Source organism: Polistes fuscatus, unplaced genomic scaffold (assembly GCF_010416935.1).
Source record: "Polistes fuscatus isolate 324 unplaced genomic scaffold, CU_Pfus_HIC Scaffold5, whole genome shotgun sequence".
Classification (NCBI taxonomy): domain Eukaryota; kingdom Metazoa; phylum Arthropoda; class Insecta; order Hymenoptera; family Vespidae; genus Polistes; species Polistes fuscatus.
This window is the reverse complement of record NW_025113129.1, coordinates 7,746,417-7,772,207: the sequence shown is the minus strand read 5'-3', so window position 1 is coordinate 7,772,207 and position 25,791 is coordinate 7,746,417. Positions and strand designations below refer to the sequence as shown.

General features: G+C 38.1%; 4 protein-coding genes across 9 annotated transcripts; 1 reads left to right on the top strand and 3 right to left on the bottom strand.

Annotated features, from left to right (window-relative positions):
• Window positions 1–24: 24 nt before the first annotated feature.
• On the bottom strand, window positions 25–2,251 carry LOC122522113 (smoothelin-like protein 2). The gene is made up of 6 exons (XM_043642921.1): window positions 2,074–2,251; window positions 1,309–1,326; window positions 1,074–1,149; window positions 795–918; window positions 395–546; window positions 25–312 (listed from the first exon to the last, which is right to left on the bottom strand). The coding sequence occupies exons 1-6, from the start codon at window positions 2,249–2,251 to the stop codon at window positions 192–194; spliced, it is 669 nt and encodes a 222-aa protein (XP_043498856.1). The 3' UTR covers window positions 25–191.
• LOC122522296 lies at window positions 1,954–8,903 on the bottom strand. The gene is made up of 2 exons (XM_043643228.1): window positions 8,794–8,903; window positions 1,954–7,022 (listed from the first exon to the last, which is right to left on the bottom strand). Exon 2 carries the CDS (start codon window positions 6,532–6,534, stop codon window positions 2,878–2,880), a length of 3,657 nt encoding a protein of 1,218 aa, XP_043499163.1. The 5' UTR covers window positions 6,535–7,022; window positions 8,794–8,903; the 3' UTR covers window positions 1,954–2,877.
• Window positions 8,904–9,022: 119 nt separating this feature from the next.
• Window positions 9,023–25,624, bottom strand: LOC122522295 (dual oxidase). Of its 5 annotated transcripts, XR_006305027.1 has the most exons (21): window positions 23,049–25,624; window positions 22,672–22,752; window positions 22,439–22,600; window positions 21,995–22,182; window positions 21,472–21,676; window positions 20,964–21,130; window positions 20,642–20,878; window positions 20,022–20,467; window positions 19,724–19,925; window positions 19,306–19,632; window positions 18,940–19,164; window positions 18,376–18,798; window positions 17,989–18,301; window positions 17,510–17,884; window positions 17,180–17,397; window positions 16,654–17,115; window positions 16,353–16,508; window positions 16,130–16,258; window positions 15,664–15,885; window positions 9,460–9,513; window positions 9,023–9,207 (listed from the first exon to the last, which is right to left on the bottom strand). XR_006305027.1 is itself a non-coding variant. In XM_043643226.1 (20 exons), exons 2-20 carry the CDS (start codon window positions 23,137–23,139, stop codon window positions 15,757–15,759), a joined length of 4,536 nt encoding a protein of 1,511 aa, XP_043499161.1. In that variant the 5' UTR covers window positions 23,140–24,418; window positions 24,536–25,624; the 3' UTR covers window positions 15,403–15,756. The 5 variants fall into 5 exon arrangements, 3 of the variants coding, with proteins under 3 accessions (XP_043499161.1, XP_043499160.1, XP_043499162.1); XR_006305028.1 differs by lacking the exons at window positions 9,023–9,207; window positions 9,460–9,513 and adding an exon at window positions 15,403–15,567; XM_043643226.1 differs by lacking the exons at window positions 9,023–9,207; window positions 9,460–9,513 and having other exon boundaries at window positions 15,403–15,885; window positions 23,049–24,418; window positions 24,536–25,624.
• LOC122522297 (dual oxidase maturation factor 1) lies at window positions 12,713–15,912 on the top strand. Of its 2 annotated transcripts, XM_043643229.1 has the most exons (9): window positions 12,716–13,036; window positions 13,124–13,362; window positions 13,461–13,518; window positions 13,622–13,756; window positions 14,184–14,403; window positions 14,490–14,701; window positions 14,789–14,984; window positions 15,147–15,357; window positions 15,696–15,912. In XM_043643229.1, the coding sequence occupies exons 2-8, from the start codon at window positions 13,198–13,200 to the stop codon at window positions 15,325–15,327; spliced, it is 1,167 nt and encodes a 388-aa protein (XP_043499164.1). In that variant the 5' UTR covers window positions 12,716–13,036; window positions 13,124–13,197; the 3' UTR covers window positions 15,328–15,357; window positions 15,696–15,912. The 2 variants fall into 2 exon arrangements, with proteins under 2 accessions (XP_043499165.1, XP_043499164.1); XM_043643230.1 differs by lacking the exon at window positions 15,696–15,912 and having other exon boundaries at window positions 12,713–13,036; window positions 15,151–15,298.
• Window positions 25,625–25,791: the final 167 nt, after the last annotated feature.

Below are 25,791 nucleotides of genomic sequence, written 5' to 3'. Positions count from 1 at the left end.
ATCAATCCGTTTTAATTTTCCTTCTTGTGTCAAGATCAACTTGTTAATTGTGTTTTTTTAATCTTTTTGATATTCGTCAAGTATTACGTTATGTAAATTAATTCAATTGCGAGGTCTGCTATGAGAGATATATATTCATAGAAAAAAAAAGTATATATATTTGTATATATATTTGTAAAAGCCGATTTTATTCAATCCTCGTCTTTGAAACGACGATAAAAGGATTGAACGTAAGTGAAGACGCATTTCCAATCCGGACGTCGCATAGCCACCATGTCCTCAACATCGAGTAATGGTGCGATACCAGCTTCACTATAAAAAAAACAATAAACAAATAACATTATACATTTTTGATTATTTTTAAGAAGATAATGAAGGTAATAGAAAATCTCACTCAGCTGTTTTGAATGCCAGGTCAAAATTCTTCCTGCGATCCTGCGGACGTAACGAATAATAATCAAAGGCATTAGGTCTAAAATGATGAATCAGAGCACAAAACGCCAAACCATTATTCCAACTGGTCGAGAAATTGTCAAGTTGTATATTCTGCAAATCAATGATGTTAATATATCAATTTCAACGATGATATTGAAAATGAGAAAGAATATATGTACTAATAATTAAGACAACCGGTCAAATCGAAAAATAGCAAATAAATTAATTTTATGATTTATGTTATAATAAAAATAAATGTTGTATAAAATATATCATAAAATAAATTTAAAAAATTTTGTTATTTAGTCCATTGTAATAATTACTAGCACATATGTGAAACCTGGGTATTGCGTGTTTACCTCATATTCCTTGGTTTTAGAACGGCACCAAGCTAACAATCGTTCCTTTATTTGTACCGCGTTATTTGTCACAGTAGGTTCGGTAAATCTAAAACGAAACTCCTTTTCTGGCGACTTTATGGGACTGAATCGGAGATCGGAAAGGACAGACAAAACATTAGAAGACACAACAGAGAGTGGAATTCAGGATATAATAGAAGAAGAGACAACGAGAGAAGAGATTTTTCTTTAATTTTCGAAGAATTTTTCGTTGAGTTGACCAAGAATTATGATAATTACCTTGACGGCAAAGAAGAACTATATTGCCGATCTAGTTGACGAAATTTGGCAAATGGCGATAATGGTTTCTTGGGGGCTGAAAAAAGAAATGTGCTGTTATCGGTGAATTTTCTATGACTATGTTATTCACACTTGCAAGAGTAGTAAATCTTTAGTTTGTAAGTATTCAAAAATCATCAGTATCAATCTCTTAATTCAAAATAATAAGTAGAGATTCTTTTCAAAGTATAATTACAGTTAACTGAAATGGATTCTGTAACGTTCTTTTACTATAACGTTATATCGCTATTAAAGCTGCGAGTTAGTTCAAGTGTCGGCCAATTTAACATCGGTTTTGCTTGCTTTTCCAGGCATAAAGAGATATAGAGAGGCTAAAGGTTTTTTAAGATCTTGAGGAAATTCACTCCAAGCTTTCTCCAATCATCTTTTGTGTGGTAGTGTATTGTTTCTTCAATTGCATCGTCGTTGTTGTTAAAAAGGATTCATTGTAAACTGTCTTATTTATATAGATGCATGCTAAAACTGTGAAGTGTAATTTGTGTTTATTTGCAGCAACAGAAATCTATAATTTCGAGGCAATTGGCAACGACGACGGATGTTCCTATGATCAGGAAGATCCTGGCATAAGTAACGCGAGTTTGGTTGAGTGTGGTCGTAGTGATGATGTTAACTGTACAACCGCGCATATAAATGACACCACACAGCTACGAATATAATCTACGGCAAAAGTCGCACACAGTGCAAAAGAGCAGTGTGGAGAAAACTAGAACACTATTTGGCGCAACAAAAGGAGCTACAGAAAGATGCTTTGTGACTCACTGCTTTATTCGGGGATCTGTACGACCTTCTAGCGATTCTCTATCTTTTTCTCTCTTTCTCCTTCTCACTTTCAATGTCCGTCCTTAGAACGTGTGGCTACGTCCAAAAGACGAAGTAGAATCATACGCGCTGCTAAATGCGCTAGAGAGAAAGAGAAAGAGAAAGGGAGACACATATGTACGTCTTAGCTTTTGTGAAAGTACTGCCAAAAGTCGGTGCCTTCTAGCCAAATAATACGAGTCGAACAGCATCGTCTTCTTCAAGTTCTCTGCCTTACGTTTCTTGGTGAAATCTCTTTGAGGTTGCAATATAATAAGATATCCAAAGTTACTTTTCTTCTCCGAGTCTCCTCGAAACATTTTCTTTTTTCTTCCTTTTATCTTTTCAAATTTGTACCTGTTGAGACTGATGATATATGCCGATAATCGATCATTTTTCTTTTATTTCAGATTTACCCCATGCTCATATAGATTATTCCGATATGAAAATAAATTATTCATGATGGTAACTGTAACGCTATTTAATTCGTCTTGGGATGTATTTCTTTGGTTGGCGAATTGATTTAATATTTTCAACTATCTCTAACATCCCTTATTATATTTTTTTTATTGTGCGAACCAACGATAAATATGATTATTCGATTTTGATTATTTCTCACTTGACGATATTAACACAGTCTTTGGCTTATGAATATGATCGTCGTTTTACGTGATACTATTTATGTAGATATCATCATGGACGATACTTTCAATATTAATAATAATAATAACAATAACAATAACAAGAACAAGTATAACAATAAAAGAATAATACACAAATATAAAAATCACATTGCATCTTGAATTCGATCAATGGATCCGTTTGCGATGAATTTTTTATCGTAACTCAATTTCTTGCGTATTCGCAGCAGCTATCACTACCATTACAAGTGGCTGATGCAAGAAGAAGAAAAAGAAGAAGAAGAGAGAGAAATAAAGTTGATCGGTCAGCAATGCTGACCGTCCATCCTCGTGGCTTCCTGGAAGATGTCGTCGAAGACCTTGTCGACGTCAGCACTGTTAACTTGTAGGAGAGGTACTTGTGTTGGTGGTATCGTCAAGACGAGTTTCTGTTCGCAGATACCAGGCAAGGTACGACTTCTCGATAGACCGATCATGCACTTTCCATGAATATGACGAGGAGAGGAACGTTTCTTTGATTCCTTAGTTTCGTTCGTTGAACTTTCATTGGGACTATCAAAATATCTTCTTATCTTGTCCTCCATCTTTTTGACACTATCTGAAGATGCTTCGTATTGTTTCGTTCGAAATTTCATGGTCGACGGTGATCTAGGTTTTGGGGGTTTCGGTAAGTAAGAAGCTCTCGATAACGACGAAGGGTTGGAATCGTTTGTACGAGGAATACGAGAAGAACTGTTGGAAAGAGCCAACTGATGCCAAGATTCAGATTTTGAAAGAACGATCGATCTAGATGGTTGATTGGCGCAAGACATTAAATATTCATCGCTGGAATCAATCGGATTTGTTCCATTTGATATCGGTGATCGTTCCTTCCGAATAGGTTTGTTTGGAATAACGACTGGTTGTTCGTAAACTCCTCTCAGCGCTGAAACTTGATTGACTACGCGCGACGTAGATGGTGTGATTTGAGTTTGTTTCGTTGATAAATCCGGTGAAAAGAATTTCTTCGCTTGAGGAAGATTAACAATACGTTTCGATTGATTGAGTAAAGAAGAGGGTGAGATCGATTCGAGTCTGTTTACATTCTTCATCGGTATATACTCGTTACTTCGTGGAGGTACGTAGTACCCTTGTTCAAAGGTTTGTTGTTCCTTCTTGCTATTCTCATGTGTTTCATTTTGATAATCGATCGGTGATCGCTTGAATGGATGATCGATCATCGTACAACGTTCATGATGGAGACGCTGTATCAAACTTTGTTGCAACATATTGTGTCTACGTATTTCCTCATCAACTTCTTCGTCGTTACTTGTTTTCGATTTTGAGTTGGACCAGACAGGTGACACAGATGGAGTCGAGTATTCCCTGAAGTACGATGGCTCGACAATTTCCTCTTGAATATTTGGACTTTCATTAGTTGCCACTGTGGCTATAGCACAAGTATATCTCGTTACGACCCCTTCCTCTTCACTTATGTCTTGATTTTGAATATTTTTAGCATCCAAATAGTCATAATGTTTAGATTGAAATCGATCATCTTCCGCATAGTTCACCTTAGCTGATTCGTATTCGTTTTGTTCAGCTTTTGGTATTGGCTCATCGTAATTTGTCACCAAAGCTGTCTGATTTTGCATTCGTGGATTTTTTACGATCGTTTCGGAACAATAATCGTGTAAAGGCACAGCTTCGCGAACGTTTTCTTTTAACGGCAGAACACTATCCGATTCATTTCGCGAACGATATTCTTCACGACTTTTCTCTTCGTCATGATTTTTCTGATTATCCGAAAGGAAATTTGGAACATCTTCTGAAATCGTAGAAGGCACATCACTTGATGTTTGTATCGAGACATTGCTACAAATCAAAGGTGGCCCATTCGAGATCTTTGGAGCAACACGAAAGGATCTAGCTTCATCGTAGGTTGTTTCATCCTGAACACCAGTTTGAACAGCTACTGATGCACTGCCACGTAGAATAACGTCAGCTTGTTGAGATTCACCAGTGGTTTCAGTTTCACTAATAAAATCACGAGAATCACGAGTTCCCTGAATGTTATAATGATTGTAATCCTTTGGTATCATCTGGAACGAAATTTTTCCATCCACAACGTTCGGATGATTTTGTTCACTAATCAATTCATTTGGAGGTTGATATAATTTGGAATTTTGCCGAGGAGCATTGTTGAACTCAAAGGATGTTTTTTCCAAGGATGACGAGGATGCACCTTTGCTAACGAACGGTGCAAATTGCTTACAGAACGAACGGTAATCTAGACGTCCATTTTCTGCGATCGTTACACTCGATGATTTCTCTTGTTCGATCCAAGGTGGCCGTGGAAAGGTACGTCTCTCCGAGTTTCCATCGACTTGAACTTTGTATTCCAAAGCTCGTTGTTGAACGTTGTTACTGTTGCCGCCACGATCAAACATCTTTCTTGCCTTCTCACGTAACGTATTGCCAGGCATGGGTATATTGCTTTTAGGAGGATTGGTAGGGATCGGTGAAGGCTTAACGAAGTTCGATATAATAGTTGGCTTTTCGATCCTTCGAAAAGGAGAGGAGGGAGCATGTCTGAAACCAGGAGAGATCGATTGACCAGCGTTAGGTGTATCGTGTTCAAAGTTACAGAAGACATTCGCGTTGAAGGGCTTTTCCTTTCCAGGATTATATCGTTGAGTCACTTGAGGAACTATCGGTGGTCGTTTCGGAAGCTTGTTCTTGTTAACTTGTTGTTCAGACTCATCACCGGAAGTCGTTGTCTTGTCAAAGGCTGTCTTGATATTCGAGAAACGACTGTTCCAATTTTTGTTGCTTATCGTTGATGAATCCATTGTTTTTGTGTAACCAAATGATTTAAACGACGTTGGTGCGTTGAATATAGGAGTATCGTTGTTCTTATTAATTAATGCCATGAATTTTCTATCATTTTCAGTTCTCGGTTGGAAGGATGGTACGATCATATTTTTGATTGAGCTACAGTTTGCCTTGTCGCTGACATTTATAGGTTTCTTTAGAGATACGCAACCGCTACCCTCTTGCTTGAGACAGTCAGCTTGTAATTTGAGGTAACTTGGAATGTCAATGGTATTGGCTCGTTTGATCTTTGATTTTTTTGCAATAAATCGATTGGAAGAAGTACACTTGCTCGAGGATTCCACTCGTTGCTGAAGAGCCGCAGCCAACCTGCCAACACGACCGACTTCTACGTTGCCAACTTCCGTGTTGTCCAATTTGTTCCTCGAGTCGATACTAGGTCGTAGAGACTGATGATGAGTCACTTCGTTTGACGCATTAGTCGATTGGGAGACAACAAAGTCCGTTTTATCGGCATAGAAGGGAACAGCACGTGGTCGAATTTCAAGACCCTTATCGATATTATTTTTATCGAGTAGAGACTGTCGATGATTGATGGCGTCTTTCGTATATTTGTCGTGTATCTCTTCGGGTCTTGGCTTTTCCTCGGAAGATTCGGTAGCCTTCGTTGGTGTGGTCGAGAACAACGGTGGGGGTGTTATTTTCGTAAATGGTGTCACCTCTTTAAAATTCTTTTCCTCTTGTAACCACTTCCTAGCACATGCTAGTTCCTCGGCAGAAACACCAATCGTGTGCCTGCTACCTCGTCTTCTACGATTATTCAAAGACGATGTTGTAGTTGTCAAAGAAGACTTTAGCTTCTCTTCTTGGGAAAGTATCTTCTTTTCTTCCTCTAACGATTCACGTGGCATCTCTAATCGGGAAAGTAAACTCGACACTAGACGTAGAAGTTGAAGTTTACTAGTTGGGTCGGAAGCAGCACCGTGTTTTGCTAACGCGCCAACGTCGATTCTCTCAAGAGTTTCTCGTAAACGTGAAAGGGCTGTGTGTATGTCGGACATCAAGAGGTCCTCGAGGAACCTCAAATCGTTCTTTAAGTCTTGCTCCTTGCCGTTACTATTCTTGCTAGCCGTTGATCGTTCGTCCATGGGACGAACTTTTCGGGAATCATCGACGTCCAATGCAAGCCCTCGTGAATCTTCCTTGATCGGTGACGACGACGAAGTATCGGCTATCGCGAGCGAGAGCTCGAGCACCGAACGAAGGCGCTCTACCAGTACCGGTAATGAATTCCACTCACCGACTGCTTGTTTCTCGTTGCTGCCCTGATCCGTCGTTGCTCTTGGAATCGAACTACTGGTGGTAGTGGTGGTGGCGGTGGTGTTGGTGGTGGTGGTAGTAATAGTGGTGATATTGCTGGTGCTGCTGCTGGTGCTGCTGCTGGTGGTGGTGGTGGTGGTGGTGATGCTACTGTTGTTGATCGGAAGAGGCTCGCCTACTAACCCTACCCTCGTATCTATCTTTTCCTCTTGTGGCTCAGCCAGAGATATGTTCTCGTTGGGCAAGGAACTTGCTGGTTCGGTCACACGTTCGGCCGATTTCGAGGACGGCAGGCACGTCGTATCGAATGATCTGACTGAAAATTTAAGAAGAAATAAAAAGGAAAGATGGATGGATGGATGGATGGATTGAATTAGTTCCGTTTATTTTCTTCCGTTCGTTATCGAATGATTACGGAATCCCTCGTAAGAGGATTCTCGCGAAAACGTTCTATTTTTAATCGAAGACGAAGATCAAATCGAACGACCGAGCGACGCCTTTCTTATTTCTTTTTTTCTTCCTTCTCTTTATTTCTGTAATAAATTTATCTCGCTTCTGTAATAGAACGCCCTTCGAGATGAAAATAAAACGGACGGGCGTGGGAATGTTATACGAGAGAGATAGAGATAAAGAGAGAGAGAGAGAGAGAGAGAGAGAAAGAGAGAAGGAGAAAGAAAAAAGAGAAAAAGAAAGAAATAAAAAAAAAAGTAAAAGAGAGAAATGAAAGATCGAATAACAATGGATCGAAGGGTATATCTATCTTTCTCTTTCTATCTTTCGCTTGGGATCAGAAAAAAGAGCACGGCTTAAATCGATCGGACGATTCACGCACAGGAAAATGTGTTGATCGGTGGGTTGCGTCTGCTGTCATTTTCACGGAGGGAAAGAGACCGTGACAAAAAGCGCGACACGTGTATTCGCGCGTTTTCGCGACGTTGGATCTCCATTGTCGAATATCTATTTTTACGCGTGGGTAGGCGACAAAAAGATCGCGAATTTCAAAAGAAATAGAGAAAAAGAGAAATCGGAGTGTTTGAAAAATTTGAAAAATAGAATAAAACTTGTTTTCGCGTATAAGAGAGGGAGAGAGATTGAGCGGGAAAAAAGAGAGAGAGGGAGAGAGAGAGAGTAAGAGAGTGGAATAGACGAAGTAAAAGAAACAAAAAAAAAGACAATGATAAAAGAGAGAGTAAGAGAAAGAAGAGCAAAGACGAAACGCGTATCACGAAGGTCGAGAAGTATACTGAAAGCACAGCGAACGAAATTTCTCCGTAGCCAGATGTGTGTTGATATTACGACGCGTTGTTATACCCCCGGAGGGCTAAGAGATCGCAAGCTTTCCTCTTGCGATTGGTTACTTTGCTCTATCCGAATGTGTTCTCGTTTTACTCGTTACTACTACTTAGCAACTACTACTACTACTACTATTACTAGTACAAAAGTACTACTGTGTACTACTGTTTGCTGCTTGCCCATTTGGCAGACCACGAATCTTTTGTACGTGTTCATACTGTTTGTAAGAGAAAGATAAAGAAAAAGAGAGAGAGAGAGAGAGACTTTTCGCGGTAGGTAGAAGAACGTCTGGATAAACGAAGAAGAAGAAGAAGAAATAGATAAGCGGATAAATAGGGGAAGGCTGGTAGAAAAGAAGAGACTCGAGGGATAAACGAACGTACGAAGGGAAAAACAAACGGATAGGTTAGCGAGAGAGAGGATCCTATAACGTATGGAATAAATCGACCGGTGGATAGACGTTTAATGGATAGAATGAATATGTATAAATCGAGGATATACGAGAGAGAAAGAGAAAGAGATACGGGTTGACCGCCTTCGACCATCGTTTGCTCTCGCTTTATTTAAAACGCACGGTATTCTCCGTTGGATTTATTTTCGGTCGCTCGCTCGTTCAACGCCTCGCAGCTGCTGCGAGCTAATACTCTGCATCGTGGAAGCTTTACTCTCAAAGAAAGAAAGAGAGAGAGAGAGAGATAGATAAATAGATAGATAGATAGAGAGACTTTACGTATATATGTCTATGTGTACGTGATCAAGAAGATCGATCGAAAAGAAGGCGATCCATCACGCACCTGATTCCAAAGTTTCCCTCGTTTCTACGCTTCCCTGAGATTTCTCGCTCTGATCCTCGTCTTTTTCCTCTTCTACTCTTTCCTCTTTTCCTTCTGATTTCTCCTCCTCTTCCCCCCCTTCCTCTTTCTTCTCCTCCACCTCTTCTTCTTCTTTTTTATCTTCTTTTTCTTCTTCTTCTTCTTCCTCCTCCTTCTCTTCCTCTTCTTCTTCTTCTTCGTCTTCTTCTTCTTTGGTTTTTTCTACTTTATCTTCTTGAGCTTGTTTTTGCTCTTTTTCCTTTGGTGACAGAAGCCGAAACTCATCGACGATTTCCGAATCTACCGAAGTCGATCTCCTCTTCCGTTGATCCTCATTCTCCTCCTTCCGGTCCTCCTCAATCTCACTTTGAATCTCATCATTCTCCGTGACGATTACTGTAACACCAATCAACCAAGAATATATGTATGTCTACGTAGTACTTTTAAGTAAAATCTTATTCAAGTTCGAGATAGAAAGGATTGCATGATACATTAATTTAACGTTTTCTTTTACATTGTTTTATTTTATTTTATTTTATTTTATTTTTTTTGTTAACTATTTATCTTCGTTCTCGTTTGTTTTTTTCGACTGAATTCATTTTTAAAAGAATAATGTCAGAAAGATAAGTATATCTTGATAATTCTTACCCTCTGCATCGGACATGTCTCTTTTAATCCTCCTCCTCTTCTTCGACCAAGCGTCTGAAAGTAAAAGGAGAGTATTTTAATTATCGTTTCCTTTTGTTATTATTATCAAGCACAAGAGATAAAGATTAAAAGAGTAAAATCGTCACGCTTTTACTCTCACGACTGCGTCTCTAATAACTCTATGAAAATTACATTTAATCATAAATAATTCCTAACACGGGTTCTCTGATATAGGACAACGTCGAAAGTTTCTTTCTCGAGTCGAAAGAAAGAGTTGAAAAAAAAAAAATAAATAAAAAGGAAAAGAAAGGGGTGGGGGAGGGGGAGGGGGAATAAACTCCAACCGTCGACGTTGCAACGAAGGTCGTTACGATTAATCACGAGAGCATTCGATTAATTTTTGGTCTCCAAACACGGGCACCAGTTCGAAACATGTACCGTTCTTCTCTCACTCCCTCTCTCTCTCTCTCTCTCACTCTTCGTTTGGCCATACGCCAAGCACTGTAGCCTCGCGAATAATTCTTCATCGAGGCGGAAGAATCCGGAGCGGTTTCGCGTCTTGACGATCGTCGTTACGCATTTCACCGTGGTTTTAAAGGCGTTGGCCATCGCGCGTGTAGCTTCTTCGGCTAGAGCGCGAAAATAACTTTGACCTGTTTACGCGAGTACGGAAATTAGGAGGACCTTATCTGGATTCAAGAACTGGAAAATTCTTATGAACGAACACTAACTTTCCTTCGATCTTTCTTCTTAACTGTAATTTACGTAAAATCCTATCTTTAATATCGTCGAATGACGTCAAGTTTGTCTCAATACGTGAATTACTAATAATAGATAAAGGAAATGAAATAGAGATAGATAGATAGATAGATAGAGAGAGAGAGACAGGGAGAGAGAAAGAGGGATGTATTTTCTCTATGTTTCAATAAAATATTCGAGCTATTCTAATATAAGAGTCGATTGTCAACTTTAGTCTATTCCTTTATTCGTTTTGTTTGTTTGATGCCAAGCCGGCTATCTTCAGAACGTTTTATTGCACAATTTTATTCATTGATACGTTCACCTCTATCTTTCTCTTTGTTTACTCAGAAATTAGGAATGCTTTTCTTGGGTCCATAGAAAAGAAACTGATATTGTTCGATTTGTCGGCTCGACGAATGTTCTTAATAATATTTGGATGAATAAATTATTTTCTCGAGATAGACAGTAGGAGTACGATGGAAAGGATGCTGAGTGAGATTCCTTCGAAACGTGGCTGATATACAATGGACCACCACAACCACCACCAGTACCACCACAACCACCACTACCAGCATGTTTGATCAAAAAGCACGGTCACGAGAATAGACAATGACGTGGTTGAAGAAGAAGACTACGAAGACTTTTGGGATCTCTCGATTTCCCTTTTCCCTTTTACGATCTATCCTCTTGATCCGCAATTTTTTTATCTGTATCGGACTTTTATTTAAAAGACTCACCGCGATAGAGTCTAGGCACTTGCCGTTGGGCCGATATCAAGGCAGGAAGGGAATAATTTCGTGATAGGAAGAGACCAACGTTAAACGATTCGATTCGATAGCCTTCGTAGTTATTATCGATACCCCGATATCTCTTCGATACAGCTCAAACCACAAACTTTTCACTCTCCCCGATATCTATCAGTATTCATCGTTATACCGAAATCGTTTATCCGTTCCTCTGTTCCAACTACGGAGTAATCTGAATGAAAAGTAACGTGTCAGGAAATGCCGTTATCGTAGAAGCTATTTTACGTGGCTTCGACTCGAATCGTATTACGATTCTGACCTATCTCTCTCGCAAAAGCGCTAAACCACCACGGTAGCCAGGGATAGTAGCAATAACATCGCAACCATCACTACCACCACTACCATCACCACCACTACTATTACTACTATTACCACCACCAATACCAATACCATCATCATCATCATCATTATCATCATCACCACCACCACCACCACTACTACCACTAGTATCGGCACCAGAAGTAGCACGAGTAGCACGAGTAGTAGAGGAGAATGGTCGGTGGTGGTCCTGACACATCGATCGACCGCGTGCGGTTAAAAGCTTGCTGGAAAAAAGATGGTTCAATCGATTACCTTCCGATGCTCGGAGTAAGAGCAGCCCGACGATCGTGTGCGAAGAACGAGAAGTAAGGTAGATCGATGTGTATGTATATACGACTGGTATATGTCTATATATTTATATCTATATATATAGAAGGTAGACAGAAAGAAAAGAAGATCAGAGATAAGGATGTTGTAGCCAAGTAGAGATGGATCCGTGATCTTCCTTGTCTTCTTCGCGAAGGGACTAAAAGGAACTTCTTGCCGACAGATCGTACACTCTTCTCTCTCTCTCTCTCTCTTTCTCTCTGTTTTCTTTTCTTTTTTTCTCTTCTCGTTGCTTTTCCCTGGTAACGACGATCGACGATCCACGACGAGGACCACGACGACGATGAAGGTGGCGTCGGTGACGACGGTGGATGATGCTCTGCCACAAGCTGCTACCTAAAGGCATAGCGTCACCCGGACCAAATTAGACAAGCAGAAATAGCCCGAGTTATTGCCGGCGCTATGTATGCGAGAGAGAAAGAGATAGATGCTCCCGATGCATACCTTGTATCTTGTCCACAGACGCTAACGCTAAGATGGAGACCGATTTTCTTCGCAGCATGCGGAAGACCGGACTACCGGTTCTTTCTCTTTCAATGGAACTTCTTCTTCTTCTTCTCCTATTATCTTCTTTTTTATCGAGAAGAATTTCGAATAGGATGCATGGTAGTAGGTGATTGCCTAATCAAATTGATCTTAGGTATTAAGAGGTGTTATTTTATTTGATTTATCTTACAAAAACAATGTCACGCAAAATTCAACGTCTCCAATTAGATAAAAAATTGCAATGTGCGTACCGATAGATTTTGAACATATGAAGTGTAGAAAAAAGACACTAAGTGAAATGCGTACATGATCGACATTGTTCGATCGAGCATTGATATCTCTGACTCTTTATGGATCGATATATTTATCATAGAAAACGATCAAATGAAAAGGAAAAACGCGATGAGCAGGAGGCACGCAATTTATGCGCTTTCTCACAGCTGATATGCAATAATCCATTGCACACGATTATGTGTTTTCGTTTCTCTCCCTCTTTTCTCCATTACTTTCCTTTCTCTTCTATTTCCCTCTCTTTCTTTCTCTTTCATGCGAGACGCAAAGCGAAGAACGCCCCACCTGTCCCAAGATCTATCCCTCCACCAACGAGGCCGTTGCTCGATGGTGGAAATTACTTTGAAAGCGAGAGAACCCGTTGACCTACTGCTGCCTTCAGTATACGTTCTATGTTTCAGTCTCTCGCTTTGCTATCACAGGTGCACCTATCTTGACAAGGAGGATTCATCGTTTCGAACATAATTACATTACCGGAATCATTCTGTCCTTGAATGGCTGGAGGAATATCGTAGGATGCAACGTGAAACTTGTCGAGTTATAAAAGCAGGCGGAAACGGCCAAGTAGTATAACGAGAACACGCTGACGTTCGAAATTTTACAAAGTAAGTTGTCTATAATGCAATTAATCGAATTAATCAAATTATATCAATCGATTTATCGTTTAACGTTAATTATTTTATTTCTTTTAGTTTTTCTTCATCGTCGATGTTCTAAAAGGAAAAAATACAAACTTGTGGTTGATCTTCGTGAAAAATACGCGAAGATGAAGGGATGGTTCGATGCTTTCAGAAACGATGGTGGACCGACTCTCTATAGTTATAGTAATCGTACACCCGTCACTGGCGATGTTGCTCTTGTTATCGTTTTTGTTATATTCGGGACAATATTTACAGCTTTTCTAGTCATATTTCCTGGTATACGGAAAGAAGTAAGTTGAATCAATTTTTAATTTGACAGAAAATTGACAAAAAAAGAAATGAAATATTATGCGAAGAATATGAATTTGTTCAAAATGATATTTTGTAGAGACTAACTACGTTCCTGATCGTTACCCTGAGTCTCTTCGTTGGAGCTACGATTCAAGGTCTGTGCAATATTACTTTCAATGAGTCGACCTTGTTGGTCAGCATAAAAGATGATTCTTTGTATGTAAAAAAAAAATGCAACTTTAATTGATTTGCTTTAAGTCGCTCAGTATGGCTCATCTTGGCATACCAGTTCAGCAACCATCGTTAGTTCGTACAGCGCTTTCTCCAGACATAGAACAAGAGCTCAAATTGGCGGGTACATAGGACTTATGCATATCAACATTACTTACAAACGTGAGTCACAATATTAAACAACGATCACTACTTCATACGCTTTATAAAGAACGTGTACTGAAATTTTAAGCGAGTGAGTTTATGAAAAGATTAGTACTCTTTTGCAAACTGAAATGTAAAATGTACGAATGAAGCATATTAGGTTTGGGATGATCCCCTTTAAAAGAAACGACCAGTCCACGTTTGAACGTTGAAAAATTTATCCTAGAAATGCTGCTGAATCTCTAACATTCGGACGTGCTCGGAAACGAGAACGTTTGATGCCGATGACATCTTAAAATGAGAGATTCTTGTGTCGTAGGAATTTTTTTCCCCCTCACGAGTTACATATTTCATTAGATTTCATTCTTCCTTCTTTCTTCCTTTTTCCCTTTATTTTTTTTTTATTTTTTTAATTGCTAATTTGTCCTTTGATTGCCTTCATCAGACCTACCAGACAGCGAACACACGAATGATGATGCCGAGTATAATGAGAGATTCTCGTGGAGGGGTTCTAATGAAATGACGAGTGCTTTCAAACAAGCGCTCTATCAAGGAGCTCCTTTTCCAATCGTTTCACTGGCGGAATATTTTAGCCTTCATCAGGAAGGATTTTCTTGGGGTAGTAAATATCGTGAAGCTGGTTACTACGCGTCTATAATGCTTTGGTGAGTTTTATTTACGATTGAAATGTTTTTAAAAGGATATCAGGAGAGAGAGGATAACTTGATTCTATTTTTTTTTTCTTTTTTAGGACCTCCTTTGCTTCTTGGTGTATGATGAATTTATTACTTATGGTCGTACCACGTTACGGCGCATACAGTATGATCATGACAGGATTGTGTATGCTCTGCACAAATCTAATTTATTGGGCATTGCTACCATGCGAACCGTTGATTGCTCATATAGACGGTTCAATTCTCGCTTTCGATATGGGCTGGAATTATTGGTTGATTTTGGTTGCAGGTGATAAATTAGATTGTTTCTATAATGTTTCTCATATCTCTCCCTGTACACTAAATGTATACCATTTATGACGATAATATTTTATAGGTGTTGGATGTCTTTTTGCTGGAATCGTTGTAACAGCGATAGATTTAATATTTCCTCATCAATTTTCAACAATACTCGAAGTCGATTATGATACTCCTTATGACAGACATGTTATCATAGAGGAGAGTTTCGATACGAGAAACGTTAGAAGAAAATTGCCGAAAATTGAAGATTCTTTGGGCGATCGTATCATGAGGTTTTTTTTATCTTTCTTTTTTAAGCTTTCAAATCTATGTAAAATTTTATACAAAGTTATAACGTCCATCGTCCATCGGTTTTGTTCTTTCCTCATATTTTATTCATGCTATTATTTTGTATGAACATTAGAGATAAGTGTATAAAGAATGAAATGTTTCAGTCAGCTGTCGTCAAAGCTTCAAAGCAGAAATACGGATCGAGAGGAGACGCAGGGTGTAATAAATAAAACTTATGTTCCTCACAAATCCTCTGATTTTCAACAAGAACGTAATGATGATCCTGGCAAGAGCAATTGGTCTTATCCATTTCCTCCAGCACCAAGAAGGATGACAAACTCTTGATACTTACGTTGGATTTTAAAGAAAATAAATGTACTTTAATATATATATATAAATAAAGCTCAAACTAGATCGATAAATAAAGCTCAAAACTAGCTACGTATATTTAACTTCTTACTTTTTAAATTCGATTCTTGTCTGTTATCGGTACGAAATATTTATTGAATTTTTTTTGTTTAAATTATCATTACCGACTAGTAATCCACTAAAAGCGGAAAATATTTGTGTTCATTTCATTGAATCCTATTATTGGAAAATTAGGAAACGGTTCAATGATATGGTTAATCTTCTCTCTTCATAAATAAGAAATATAATATTAATTATAAATAAGGCACGCACACTAACACAATAAATATGTACACTCTCTTCAGTATGTTCCAGAGGAGTCTGTAGAAAGCAACGGGTTTCCGCTTCTATTCTCGTAATATATAACTAGCCGAAGTTCTCAAAATGGTGGATAAAGTATGGTAGTCTACGACCTTTGTTCACCTCGTCGCAAGCAGACATTACGCTTTTGGTTAAAGGTCGTGGTCCGCAACTAAATACTCCTATTTTACTGACCTGCAAAATATAAAAATCTAAAAGTTCTTTCGCGTCGAAGAATTCATTTCATTCGTCCTCTCACTTCTGCGAAAACTCCTGAGATACTAAAAGTTATTACAATGGTAATTCGTATAAAGTACAATAATACATTTTCGTAGTTAGAAGTACTTTTGAAAAAAAAAAAGAAAACGAAAGCTTTCGAATCGTTGAACTTTATACTTTTTTAATAACGAAAAGCCTCAAGTACTTTTATAATACTCACGTAACTATGTTTCTTTTGGACGAACTTTAGAAAGGAGGTCATATCCGGTCGACCAAAATGATTAATAGCTTTCAGTCCAGTGAATATGCTTTTCTTGGATAATCTTTGAAAATGATTTTCACAGATATACTGAAAAAAATATCAAATTGAACATTCGTCAGAGTTCGGATAAATTCATCTTTAGAACGGATATCAAAAGTTGAACGATCATTTCTACACTTACAAGCATGGTAGTACGTAAGTCGAATTTATGAAAGAACTGAGTTATAAATATGTGTATCTCGAGAACGTCGGTTACATCTTTCCTTTCGACGTCCCTGAGAACGTCGATGAACCACTCAAAATGTTTGTGGGATGGGCAAATCCAAAGAAAGTATACCTGTCGAGAAAAGTCAAACGGCTCGTAAAGAAAGAAAGAAAGAGAGAAAGAGAGAGAGAGGGAGAGAGGGAGAGAGAGAGAGAGAGAGAGAGAAGGAGAATAGGAAACATATGTTTAAAGATGAATTCGGAAGAACGTTGGGTACCTTTTTACAGGCAACTCCGGAATATCTGTTGGTGGAAGTACCAAAGACGAGATCATTCAGCATGGAAGCATACGGAGTAACTCCAATTCCCCCGCCAACCATAACTGCTACTTCGAATTTATACCAGTCTTGATTTCCACCTCCGAACGGTCCCTCGATTCGTATTTTAGGATGATCGTCCTCCGGATTATAGTTACAAGGATCAAAGTAGTTCCTTAATTTCCAGGTCCATGGACCTTGCGCTTTTATATGACACGAAAGGAAGTTCTCGTGGGGCGCCGAAGTAAGGGTGAATGAGTGAAACTCATTCGATCTAAAGACTGTACACGAGAGACGTACCCATTGACCCGAGAGATACTTTAGATTTGGAGGTCTATAGAATTTTATCTTTATTACATCGGAGGGTAGCAATTCCGTCTCAATTATATCAAGGGCCATGTATTTCGTTCTCAAACTTACGACCTGAATTCAATTAATAAATGTTATTCATTGTTTCTATGAAATATATAATAATCAGAAGTTTCACCTTATCAAGAGCATAGATGATAGCTGGACCTACGAAGAAAATCCAAAATCTCGGCGAGCCGGTTAATCTAGCTAAACCGTGGATCAATGATAACGCATAAAATAATACATACAAACTGTGAGTTAAAGAAAAGAATTTGTATGCTTTTTGACGTATCGTGGGATGCGCGAAGACGAAAATGATCGTCATTACGAGGAAAAGTAGAATACCGGTTAAACCTGAAAACAAAAAAAAAAACAAAGAACAATGACATAAAAGATAATAAAATGTAAATGGCATTATACGCGTATAAATAGTATTAAAAATTCAATAACTTTTTTCATTACGGACCTGTCACCGTTTGAAAGAGCCAAAATGTGATAGTTGGCTTGGCATCGCTTGGAAAACTGATCTCGTTTGTGAGGCAACGGAGATGTGCTATCGGTTGTGTCGATACGTGATAAAAATTCACGATGTGTCCGACCGTATGTAAAATGGAAAAAAAGAGAGCCGTGCACGCGGCTATTTTATGAAATTGTATGTGCGAATCCAATGGTATGTATTGCTGAATCGAGAATTCTTTTAATTTGGTCAAGAGATTGCGAGACATCGTGAGGAGTAATAGACTGTAACAAAATGATAAAGCTGCTGCCGATCCTCGAGTTATAGCGATACCAACACCCATAATATGTCTCAAATCTGTATGTTCAGCCATGAAAGAATAATCTATAAACAAAAAGTTATACGTTTAAGAATATAATAATTATGTTATCTCTTCAAACCAAAGAAATACTCTTTACAAGAAATTCATAAACTTTTGTTAAACTCACGTATAAATCTTTCAACAAATAGTGCTATAGTGATAACGTAAAACACGAAAAGATAAAATATATTTTGTCTGTTTTCCTCGAGAAAAGTCGATATTGCGTCCCATTGTTTGCGGGTCCAACTCTTCGAATCTTCCGGTGGCAGTTGATCGATATGAAAGCTCGTCATTCGTGCGACGTTTGTCGACATGTCTAAAAAATTTTGTTTTGCTCCCTTACAATCCAATCCGATGGCCACAAAATCACCTTTGTATTCTTTCATCATTAACTTGAAATCATTGTAGGTAAGATAATTTTTCCTTTCAAGTCCAGCGTCCTACGTTATGAAAATAATTGATTTTACTTATCTTTATAGATCATGTAAAGGTAAAAATATGAATATTTAATTACTTGAAACATTCCATCGATGAGTTCGGTGACATGATCGTCGGAAAGACTCGTAGTACGTGCAATTTCAACGAGGGACCTTAACATCTCGGATAATTCTTCTTTATCGATGACACCATTGCTGTCTTTATCGCACATATCAAAAATAATACGCAATTTGTCCTCGGTTTTACCACGGGAAAAGAGCAACACGGTGTCGAGAAATTCTTGGAAAGATATGCGACCGTCGCCGTCTTTGTCGACGATATTAAACATTTTCTTCACGAAAACTGCATCAGGACGCATACCGAGTGCACTAGCAAACTCACTTTTCGACAGAGATGTACGCATAGCTGTAATAACTTCGCCCGTGTCGCTATCCTCGGATCGTCGTCGTCTTTCCCCAGGACGTAAACCAAATGTCAACGCATAAGCTTCTCGGAAAAACTATTAAAGTTCTTTTTAACTTTCTTTTCTTTTCTTTTGCAATACAATTATTTCTATTTTTTTCTTAATTATTAGAAATGTTGAAGAAATAAAGAAAAAAGGAAAAAATTCTGTTGTTTTGAGCAAATAAATGATACCAACCTGTTCGAGTTTCTTTTGACGACGCTCTTTAGTTTCCGCTTTTGCTAGCATAACATCGCGGTTAACTTGGAAAAGCGTGCAATGTTTCTTGTGGGACGACAGGAACGCTTCCAATTTCGCAATGAACTTTCTGCGCGAGGCCAAGGAATCGAGTTCAAGGACAAGGTCATAATCACGCGGTATACGTAACAATACCAACGCCTTTCTATGCCCACTTTCGCTCTCCTTAAACATTTATCGAAGCTTGAAATCAATTGGACAAGATCTTAATTTTTTAACGTAAAAGAAAATAAAAAAGGATAAAAATTGATTATAGGTATAAGAAAGAAGAAAGAAGTTGTTAAGGAAGATAACAAAAAAATATACCTGAGATTCTTCTATGGTTATTGTATTAACGCCACTAAAATCGAACGTACGAAGTTTTTCGCCCTTTCGATCGACAATATGCAAAGCTGCTTCTGGACCGAAGCGAACTTTCACCAAACGACGATGATTAGCGTGCAACCACTCGCGTACGACCATTTTATCGACGCAAATTCGATTGTCACTTCTCCTTTGAATTTCTTCTTGAAGTATACGTAAACGACGTCTTCGTCGGTTTTGTAGTTTCACCAAACCATAAGCGGCACCAGCGCATAAAATTGGAAAAAATCCGAGGAAGACGCAAGCGTAGATGTATACGAATTCGCTGCCCTGTGTGAAAATAATATTATGACGGTTAAATAGTATTTCACGAATCGTTTAGTGCCTAAGTGTTATAACAAATAAATTTCACTTGGCTTACTTCAAAATAGTCGTATCGTTGCAACGGTAAACAGGGTTCGAGAACGGATGAATTCAATTGAAAAGGTTGTGGACACGGATCATTTTCTTCCCAAAGGAATACTCGCTTTTGAATTGTGTCCGGTGAAATATTGGTCGCATTAGTGATTACGTCCCACAACGTCACACGACGTATATCATCTATTTCGTTTTTGGTAAAGATCCTGTATAAAATATAAATGTATGTTTGCAGTATGTACTTTATTATACGATCGAATACTGTAGCCTTCGATTGAATTTCAAAGGAATTCCCATCTTACCCAGACTCTTCGTTTTCAAACCAAAAGCGATCAGAATCTCTCAAGCGTAAAAATTGCTCTTTAATAACTGCAGTAAAAAGTTCTCCCGGACCATCACTGGATTCCAACATACCGCCAACATAAACATCAACATTATTTAAGTTGTTAGAGTGGATTTCAACGAGTGTACGTAAAAGAGATGGATTTTTGTTGAATAAGTCAGGATTAATCTCGTTCCATGTTTTCCTTGGCGTTAACTTGAAATGTTTTCGTGCTGTATTGTAATCCGGTAATCCATTATCACGACCACGCATGATATTAAGAGCCCCAAGATCCCTGCGGGAAAATTCCATGGGTCCGAATAAATTGTTTCGTATATCTGTACCGAGAAGGTTGTCCTCTTTTTCGGCTATTTGAGAGCTCATTCCCATAATTAGTTCTTCTATAGTACTATTTGATAAAATTTCCTGAAAATAAATGGTCAAGTTTAATAGATTGATAAACGTTTCGCAAGAAACTTGAAAATCATAAATAATAGGACATAGTACTAGAAGACGAAGAAGAAGCGCGCGCGGAAGAAGAAGATAAACTTTGTGACACTTTGCTCAAAGTAACTTTTGTAATTTATTATGAATACTCACGTTCGAATCCCACCAAGTAGAGCAGAGTCTGATCGCGGCTTGACCCGCGTTAGTCTTACGAAACTCGCATCTTTCGTCACGTCTGTATATACCAGGTGGTATGAGAGTATGTCCAAAACGAAAAGCAGCACTTTGAAAAATGTGACTTATTCCTGGATGGAGATCAGCTTTATAACCAGTATACGCTGGTAATTCTTCGTTTAAAAGCGTGGGAAGATATTCATATAAAATGATGTTCTGAGATAAATAAGACAAGGGAGAAATTTAATTGACTGGTATATTCGTTTCTCATACTTGAAGAAAATGTAAACTCAATAGATACCTGTAGAGTTCCTATAACTATACGTCGTGATTTCTGAAAGATTTCTTCGTCGGACATGTCTGGATATTCTCGTTGCACACGACTTGCTATAACGTTATGCCAACGATAAAATAGGATCCCTAATGAGAGTAACGGTGGATGTTGATTGGTCCTTGGATCTCCGAGTACTATGCAAAAGATTCAAGTCAGGATAAGCAAAAGTGTACTCGTAGATAGATTGTACTCCATGATAGGGTTATGAAATATTCTTATGGCGTAAATAAGTAGTTACAAGAGTATGATGTACCTAACGAAATTTGGTTGTTACGTATCAACGATCATGATCGATCTTATGGTTAGATAAGAATGATACATTAGCTAACGTGTTTAACTCTGACGAACGAATACGAATCGTATTCGTGGCTGGATATTGCAAAAGAAGAAGAATATAAAGAGATTTCGATGTTATGAGTAAGACATGTTGTAAGAGAAATTTAAGGTAAACAGCAAAAACAAGGTGTAGTCTTACGATAAAGCCGTTCTGGACTGAGCATTCTCATAACGTGTGGAACGGCATGATTGAAGAGAGGGGCGCGCATGGTGTTTCTCACGGGAAATTTTCTGCTCGGTTCCATGAGGAGACTTCCGTTCTTGAATGCTCGCATAGTGTTCGCCCATGCTTCGCTACTGGAGTATATGAAGCTACCATCGATCCAGCTTGTTACTTTATTTATCTGCAACCTCACATATTCAAAGCTATTTTTCATGTTATTGTTTATGAGCCAATATTTTTCTTGTACGTCATCGCCGCCAGTCATGCATGTAAAACACTGTGTCATCTATTTTATTTTTATGAATGTCCACGGGGTAAACGTAATTCTATTGATACGATTGAAAATCGTGTTCATTCACATTTATTTATTTTCATTTTATTCAATAAAGTCACGTCTAACGTTTTTACTAGATTAAATTATGTTTTATTTATATAGTCGCGCGAAGTTGGAATAAGAAAGTCATCAATTTTTAATGGATGCGGAAAAGTAGGAAATTACCTGTTCGCGAGGGCTGTTCGGGCTATGTCCAGTTTGGCGGTCGTAATCGGCACGTAGGAAAGGAATGTACTTGTTACCTTGGCACTCCTTGTCGAAAACCGGATCACATTTATCCACGTCGATACGATGGAACTCTATAGGGCAGCCACTTTCGCTGGCCATGATTATTTCCGACGTGATCAGTTGCCCTGAAATGATTTCGTTACCTATACTAAAATTCAATTCTTGGTGGTTGAATCTTGATGTTATACATTGAAAGTTAGAAGGGATTAGTCATAACAGGATTTGTGAAACAGGACCTAAACTGATACGCTTCCGGCTACGGATTACGTATTCTATTTATATCTATTAGTATAATATGCATTAATCTTGAGTAAACTCAACTTTAAGTATTATCTAGAATTAGTGGTTGATAAATATTTGCAGAATCGAGACAATCTTTACCGAAAAAAGCGAAAAGAGCAGTCCGGTTCTTAACGGAAGGTAAACCTTCATCTCCTTGCATGAACAAATCGCTTAGTTTTCTCGGCGAGGGTCTGTCTTGGCCAGCTAATGCATAAACACCATCGGAATAAGCTGCAGGTACCTTTCGTATCAGCCTGCTGCCTATGAAGTTTAGAAGCTGAATTAAGTGATCCTTCAGAAAGCTTTGGTAAGTAAATGTTTCGAGTACTTGCCGATGGATCCCCAATTTGGATGGGCCAAGTTGTTATACCATCCATCGTATCTTTGCTTTTCCACATCATTGTAAAATGCTCCTAAAGGTTTTAAGATAAACAATTAGTCTGGTGTAATATTTTAATGGTATTCCCATTAAAAATATTTTTTGTTTATTTTAAATTAACAAATTTTACATAATTGTATGTTAATTATTAAGATTCATGTATAATATTTAGTAAGAAAATACCAGAGAGTAGTTTACAATTATAAAATATGCAACGCGAGTACCGTTAACGAGGCAACGTATGAATGTTTAGAAACGAAAGCTTCATAAAACGGAGTTCAGCCAGGCGAGCTTGTCTGGCAAGAGCGAAAGTTAGCGGCTAGCACCTACCAGTTTCAACGAGTAACACGATCCAGAGAACCCAGAGAAACAAATGCAACCGTTTGAAGAAACGGACCAAAAATATACGTTTCCCTGTCATCGTTGTTCTTCTTTACTCTTCAGGAAGATCTAAATCGGTGCCATATCTCATCTGCGCGAAGGAAACCAGGATCTGATGGATCTCTCCAAGTGACCCAAAAAGAAAACGAAGAATTTCACGTTTTCTCAGCGACAATCCGAACGATTCATTTTCCTTGTTTCACTTTTCTTTCGAAACCCACAAATTGAATCACCAAATAGAAGAGGGGCACATTTGAACATAAAATCCGGAGAATCGGTTGGAAACGTCGAATTGATTTACCTCACGAGTTGCTTCAAGATAGGAATGTTAAGCAAAAAGTTAGGAAAACCAACAATGCGGGTACGGGTAAATTCACAACGTCACGTGCGTGCCGGCCAAGTTAAAAAAAAAGTCTTGCGCTGACTCCCGAGAATCCTTGTCCACGATCAGCGATCAGACTTTTTTCACTTTAGTGTGTAAGACAAGGAAGATGAAGATAACGTTGAGGTTTTTCAAAGAATTGTTCAAGATCGACAATCTTTCTATTTTCCTTTTTGTCTTTTTTTTCTTAGCTTTTTGTAACGTGGTTTGGGCCAAGAGCGTGGTCGAGTTGTTGAGAATCAAGCCACGAACCGACACCAGCCGATCTTAGCTGTACGGTGAAAGTCGCCGGTCTACTTGCTTCGTTCTTACCAACCGCCACCACCAGATTACCGGCCTTCTCCTTCTCTCTTCCCATATTATGGTCTTCTCTCTCTTCTTTCAACAACATAACGAACGAGCCTATCCGTAAAGTTCTATACGTAAAACCTCTCTAACTAAAGGAGACCCCCACCAAGTTTCTTACTCGCAAGCGATTCCTTTCTCCAGGCGGCACGTTTTACCGAGGCGGCATCGCTCGTGACGTCATCATATGCGCAGGCCTAGTTTTTGAGTCCGCGGCACCGATTACCCAAGGCAAAACCTCTCCCTAGTCTCTCCGTTCCTCGAGTTCGTTTCAAGGTCGACGCTTCACGACGATCCTCTTGCTAGCCTCCTGCATCTACGTTTCACCTTCTTCTTTTTTTTCTTCTTTCCTATCCTTTCGACGAAGGAGGATCCTTTCAACGACATTCAAGCAAACCTCGACGCCGTGTCTGCCTTTGAGATACTTTTTCCTGTGTCTCTTTTTACCTCCTGGATCCGCATGAGTCATATTTTCGAAACAGTCTAGAGTCTATCGCAATGTTTTCTTCTCTTTTTACTGTTTGTTGCTAGAAATCCGATGCTCAAGAAAGCTTATTTGTAAATTTATAGTATAGGTAATCTCTCATCAGAGCTATAAAAAAAAAGTATTTAGTGCCATCAGTGAAATTGAGATTAGATTTTTTAGCCCTTCTTTTTTTTACATAATATTATACATTCAATTATATATGCAAAATATGTTTTTACTTACAAAAAATTAAATGGTATTTGCAGTCATCCGCATTGTCCTGTTATATCACATTAAATACATATGTATTATGTATGATCAAAAAAAAAAAATACAAAAAATCTATCGAGTGTCATTTCTCATGGATAAGCAAGTTTTCTTTCGAGATAATCCGTATCGTTTCCTCGTCACTTTTTTAACCGTTTATGGTTTCGCAACCTTGACAAAGAAGTTTACTTTTCAAATTCAAACAAATAGTTTGAGTTAATATAAATTGATTGAAGTTCAATACGTTCTATCCCTTTTTTAATTTTGTTGTTGTTATACATATTAAGATCATTCCTAAATTTAAATGTTCATTTTCTAGGATACCATTTTTGTTTTTGTTGTTTTAATTAAAAACTGTATATGGTATACAGTTTTCATCACACATGCGTGATATTTGGTGATCGCATTCTTTTGGCCGAGAGTTGCAGGTACAATGTGTATATGTATTTATGTATATATGCAAGTATATAAGTACCTATGTATATACTGAGATTTATGTTATGACTCAATCCACACAAAGAGAGATCGCGCCTACTCGGCTACCGGTCGATTTTTATCGCCCTTGGCACGAATCGTCAAAGACGGTTACATTTGGAAGAGATCGTCCGCGAGTGTATATACTTTCCTCGTTAAGACCATACGTTCCAGTCGAAATACATCTGTATCTGCGTGTCTTGAATACATTTTTAACGATTTATACGGCCGAGGTCTTTAACCTTTTATTCGACAAAATAACGGCTTTTTTTCTACCAGGAAATAAAGGAAACTTTGGATGATGTATTCGAGAAAGAAAAAATATTAGATTACGTACGCATATAAAATTAAATATTGATTTACTTTATCCAATTACAAAATCCAATTACAATGCACATCATTATTAATTTTCGATTTTTCGTTATTTGTCCAATGTAAATTATGAAGAAGTTTGATTGTAAAATAAATATATCGTTTTTTCGGACGACGGGTTTTCAAACCAAAGATATATTTGCAATAGTTATTTTTAATGATTATTTTCTTTTTGCTTTTTTGTTTTTTAAGTCACTCGTGCAGTAATTAAATAATGAATTTTTTATTAGCTTATATATATATATATGTATGTATGTATATAAGTTGACCATTTAATTTTGTTTCTTTTATCTTCATTTGATTTAGTACTTATAATAAGTTTAAGTAAAGAAAGAGTTTCCTGATATTATGTTTTATCAAACAAGATTCTCTATAATAATGAGAAT

What these genes read in the sequence shown, in the direction of transcription:
- LOC122522113 (XM_043642921.1), bottom strand. Translation starts at nt 2,251, where the DNA reads ATGTTTCGAGGAGACTCGGAGAAGAAAAGTAACTTTGGATATCTTATT. An exon ending in AGTTCTTCTTTGCCGTCAAG is followed by an intron (nt 919 to 1,073) that starts GTAATTATCATA and finishes TCTCCGATTCAG; the next exon opens with TCCCATAAAGTCGCCAGAAA. An exon ending in CTAAAACCAAGGAATATGAG is followed by an intron (nt 547 to 794) that starts GTAAACACGCAA and finishes ATTGATTTGCAG; the next exon opens with AATATACAACTTGACAATTT.
- LOC122522296 (XM_043643228.1), bottom strand. Translation starts at nt 6,534, where the DNA reads ATGGACGAACGATCAACGGCTAGCAAGAATAGTAACGGCAAGGAGCAA.
- LOC122522297 (XM_043643229.1), top strand. Translation starts at nt 13,198, where the DNA reads ATGAAGGGATGGTTCGATGCTTTCAGAAACGATGGTGGACCGACTCTC. An exon ending in TTCCTGGTATACGGAAAGAA is followed by an intron (nt 13,363 to 13,460) that starts GTAAGTTGAATC and finishes GATATTTTGTAG; the next exon opens with AGACTAACTACGTTCCTGAT. An exon ending in TACGCGTCTATAATGCTTTG is followed by an intron (nt 14,404 to 14,489) that starts GTGAGTTTTATT and finishes TTTCTTTTTTAG; the next exon opens with GACCTCCTTTGCTTCTTGGT.
- LOC122522295 (XM_043643225.1), bottom strand. Translation starts at nt 23,139, where the DNA reads ATGACAGGGAAACGTATATTTTTGGTCCGTTTCTTCAAACGGTTGCAT. An exon ending in ATTTGTTGAAAGATTTATAC is followed by an intron (nt 17,885 to 17,988) that starts GTGAGTTTAACA and finishes TTTTGTTTATAG; the next exon opens with ATTATTCTTTCATGGCTGAA. An exon ending in TCATCTATGCTCTTGATAAG is followed by an intron (nt 17,116 to 17,179) that starts GTGAAACTTCTG and finishes AATTGAATTCAG; the next exon opens with GTCGTAAGTTTGAGAACGAA.